Raw genomic sequence first — 3,958 nt, forward strand, 5'->3', positions numbered from 1 at the left:
GCATCACTAGATTTTTCATTTGCAATCATGTGTAGGCCTATTCCTTTCAAATTCAGTCTGGACAGCTTCATCAAAGGCATTTGGAGTTTGGATTGTGAATGATTGGCCTACATGTGATGACAGTTAAACTATTTCAAATCAGTTCATGGCAGGTCATAGGCAGGTTCATATGCAGTCATATTTTTTTAACTTTAATTTAAATGATAAAATAATTAGCCCTAAGCCTATGTAAATAATCATGCTCATATATTGAACAAGTCAGTGTTCAATCGTGGTGCATTGTTGCTTTAAATCACATGTGACCAGCGGTGATTGTGAATGGGTGCAGCAGAAACCCCGCCTTTTACGGATATGACGAAAACCAATGGCAAAGCCTGATACGCCAAGGAAGAACGTCATTTCAGTAGCCGTCGTGTGGGGATTGGAATGCCAGAGTGAAACAATCGGAGCAAGCAGACAGACTCTCCAAATTAGTCTTTGGAGTCGAGATTGTCCCTGTCAAATACTATATCTTGTCATCGCCTAATAATGTGCGTGTCAAACAACGGATTTCGACGTCTTATGTGACTGTAAGATTCTTTACTTTTAACAGACATAGAGCCTAACGTGAGGAGTAGGAATGGAACTAAAGGTGCGTTTGTCTAGATAAAGGGGATATGATAAGATGTTTAGAAATGCAGGGATTTGTCCGGCTAGATCATTGTAGTTAGTCCAACCTGGCCGCCTTTGCGAAAGCTAACTTGGAGCACTGGGCTGAACATGACCTGGATAGTAAACTCTACAGCTATTGCAGTTAGAAATGCGTTGAAGTCTTGACTAATTTGTTTAAGTTTCCTTTATCCTGCTACTGTGGTAGCCCACTGGGCAGCAACTCTTCACGATAGCTAGTGAGAGTAGCCTACTGGTGTAACGTTAGCTACCATTGCAACTCACCAGGTGAGTGAAATGGAACGTCAGTACTCAACACGTATTACTTGTAAACATTTTGGGGGACAGTCAGGATTACCTTGACTTGCAAGCCTATGAAGATTGTCTAACTGCACGCAGCTAGATACAAGAAAGAACAAACCGAGGAGCGAAGGTGTAGATGATCCACAGAAGTCGCCCACATGCGCTGGATTTTGGAACGGAATAAGAAGGTGGAAGACGTGAGATCAAAATCCTTGCAGCCTGGTGGAAGATGGCGGAGCTCTGTAGTTGGAGGTGGTGAGAGAAAAACTTCAGGGCGCTTTGGATTCATTAGTGCACACCGTGACCCGGATCAAAGGACCCATGCAAGCCAAAAAACGGTATTTAATTCTATTCTCTGCCTGCGCATGTGTCGTTTTACTGTTTTACTTTGGAGTGGTGCAGCTCCCGGCTTCCAGGAGAAACCAGAACCGGCGTGATGATCGCAGCCGCAGTGGATATCATGCGAGTCCGCACTGGCCTCACTTTTCGGACCCGCTGCAGCCTTTCATTCCTTGGGATCAGTCGGAGACCGAGGACTACAACGTTCACATATCGCCAAGGCAGAAGAGAGATGCCAATTCCGGGGTGTACAGGGGCAGACGGTGTCGAATGGACTCCTGCTTTGATTTTTCTCTTTGTAAAAAGAATGGCTTTAAAGTTTACGTTTACCCGCAGCAAAAGGGTGAGAAAATCTCAGAAAGTTACCAAAACATTCTCTCTTCCATTGAAGGATCCCGGTTCTACACATCGGACCCTGGGCAAGCTTGCTTATTTGTTTTGAACTTGGACACATTGGATAGGGACCAGCTGTCTCCTCAGTATGTGCACAACCTGAAATCAAAGATCCAAAACTTGCATATTTGGAATAACGGTCGGAACCATCTTATATTTAACTTGTACTCGGGGACATGGCCGGACTACACGGAGGATTTGGGTTTCGATATTGGCGAGGCCATGCTTGCCAAGGCAAGCATAAGCACCGAGAACTTCAGGCCCAACTTCGACGTGTCCATTCCTCTGTTCTCTAAAGATCACCCAAGGACCGGTGGGGATAGGGGCTATTTAAAGTACAATAACATACCTCCTTTGAGGAAATATGTGCTGGTGTTTAAGGGTAAAAGGTACCTCACAGGCATAGGCTCGGACACCAGGAATGCCCTGCATCATGTCCACAACTCTGAGGATGTGGTGCTTCTCACCACATGCAAACATGGCAAAGACTGGCAGAAGCACAAAGATGCGCGCTGTGACAAGGACAATGCAGAGTATGACAAGTAAGTGACAGTCTTGTAACTCCAACCAGCACTGGTGACCTGTGAAGTTGCTATGGCCATTTGTTCTCTATATCAGTCTTACTACCAATGGAGCAGATGCCACCCATAGCACATGATGGGCCTCAGTAAAGTGACTCATGGTTTATTTGTGGGTGTGTACGTGTGTATGTATTTGTGTGACAGTCTAATGTTAGCGTCTCTGCATAGCCTCTACTCTGATCATTTCACTGTCAAAAAGGGCTGGGTAACCCAGGGCCTTGTCTCCAAGCGCTATATGACCAACTGCCAAGTGCAGGCACAAGACACTAAGGGAAGTTTACTGTAATGTGATTTGGAAGATGGAAACTAGTGGCACTGTCGGGGCATGTAATTGCACCACAGATGAGAAACTCATTCACTTTCAGGAAGCCCTTTCTAGAGAAAACAGTTCAAGTCCCGTGTTTTAAAGGTTGGGGTGTTCTGGCCAACTTGTTGCAGTAAACATCAGTTATCCATGCTTTTAAAAAGCTGAACTCTTGTCTAAATTTTGGGGGCAACAAACCATGAGACTTTCATCACTACTCTCAGATTACAGTTGTCTAATCCAAAATTTGTGGTGGTGTTTACCTCAACATCATCATCATCGTCATCATCGTCATCATGACCTCACTGACCTCAGTGTTCTTGCCTGCGGGCTCACAAGGTGAATTGCCTTTGCTGTAGGGGTTTGATATAAAAGGATTGAGAAGAATAGCTATTAGGGGGATTAGGGGGCCAGGGGAAAGCGGTGATAGAAACTCCATGAACTTGTTTGTAGCTGTGACGTCAGTGCTGAAGAAGACATGTGTATGTTTTGCTTGATTTGGAATCTGTTGGTCGCTGTGTTGCTCTCACACATACAACTTTCTGTGGTCCACAAACTGTAACTTTTTTTTGCCTTCTGGCATGTTTAACATCAGGTGATGTACGGTTGTTAGGCTGTGACCCACTCAGTTGGCATGAGAGTTCTATGAATAAAAAAAATTTGTTCAGCCCTCAGGGGGGGAAATTAAGCTCCCATGTTTAAAGCCATGGGTCGAATATTTTCCGTATTTGAGGGAAATGGGCTAAAGTGACATTGAAGTGCATGTTGGGAGTGATGACATTGGATTAATGCAAAGGCCATGGTGCACATTGATTTAGTTCAGGGGTACCCGGACATGCCTCCACTGCGGGAACCCCCCCCAATCCCCTCATCCGTCTCCTTTTTGGAAGCGGACGTAGTGACAGGCCGGGGTGGGTGAGAGAGGGCCAGCCCAGACCAGGGTAAGGGGAGAGAGCGGACCCCCCCCCCCCCCCCCCAAATGCATCGGCCGTCTCGTGTTTCCACCGACTGAGTTCAGTGGCCCGGGGGCCGCATGCCTGTTGTCACTGGCGACTGCGCGGCGCTGTGTGTGTTGCACAGGAGCTCTGCGAGGGATTAGACGGAACAAAGGTCCTGGTGCCAGCGGGGGGAAAGGAGGCCTAACGAGGCCTTCCCCCTGTTTGCACAGGCATTTCCCAGACCCTGCCACAGTGCCCCTCGGTGCGTTGGTGTCCTGCGTGAACTTTTGCGGCGCGCTGGCTTGACCTTTTGACCTCTCCGTCTGCCCTTTGCACATGACGAGAGAGAAGCCTGCGAGTCATGGGAGACATTGCGTGCCATCGTCATGGTGATGCGGTTTGGTGTTTTTGGCTGTTTTGGTGTTTGGCAGGGTTGCTGTGCTGTGTGACCT

The 3,958-nt window shown here is 47.2% G+C and overlaps 1 protein-coding gene across 1 annotated transcript; it reads left to right on the top strand.

Annotated features, from left to right (window-relative positions):
- Positions 1–403: 403 nt before the first annotated feature.
- On the top strand, positions 404–2,657 carry LOC121720394 (exostosin-1a-like). Its single transcript, XM_042106458.1, has one exon. It carries the CDS (start codon positions 1,273–1,275, stop codon positions 2,227–2,229), a length of 957 nt encoding a protein of 318 aa, XP_041962392.1. The 5' UTR covers positions 404–1,272; the 3' UTR covers positions 2,230–2,657.
- Positions 2,658–3,958: the final 1,301 nt, after the last annotated feature.

The sequence above is a fragment of the Alosa sapidissima genome, chromosome 10, assembly GCF_018492685.1.
Source record: "Alosa sapidissima isolate fAloSap1 chromosome 10, fAloSap1.pri, whole genome shotgun sequence".
NCBI classification, from domain to species: domain Eukaryota; kingdom Metazoa; phylum Chordata; class Actinopteri; order Clupeiformes; family Clupeidae; genus Alosa; species Alosa sapidissima.

Bases quoted from the DNA above. Each gene is read 5' to 3' on its own strand.
- LOC121720394 (XM_042106458.1), top strand. From the start codon at position 1,273: ATGCAAGCCAAAAAACGGTATTTAATTCTATTCTCTGCCTGCGCATGT.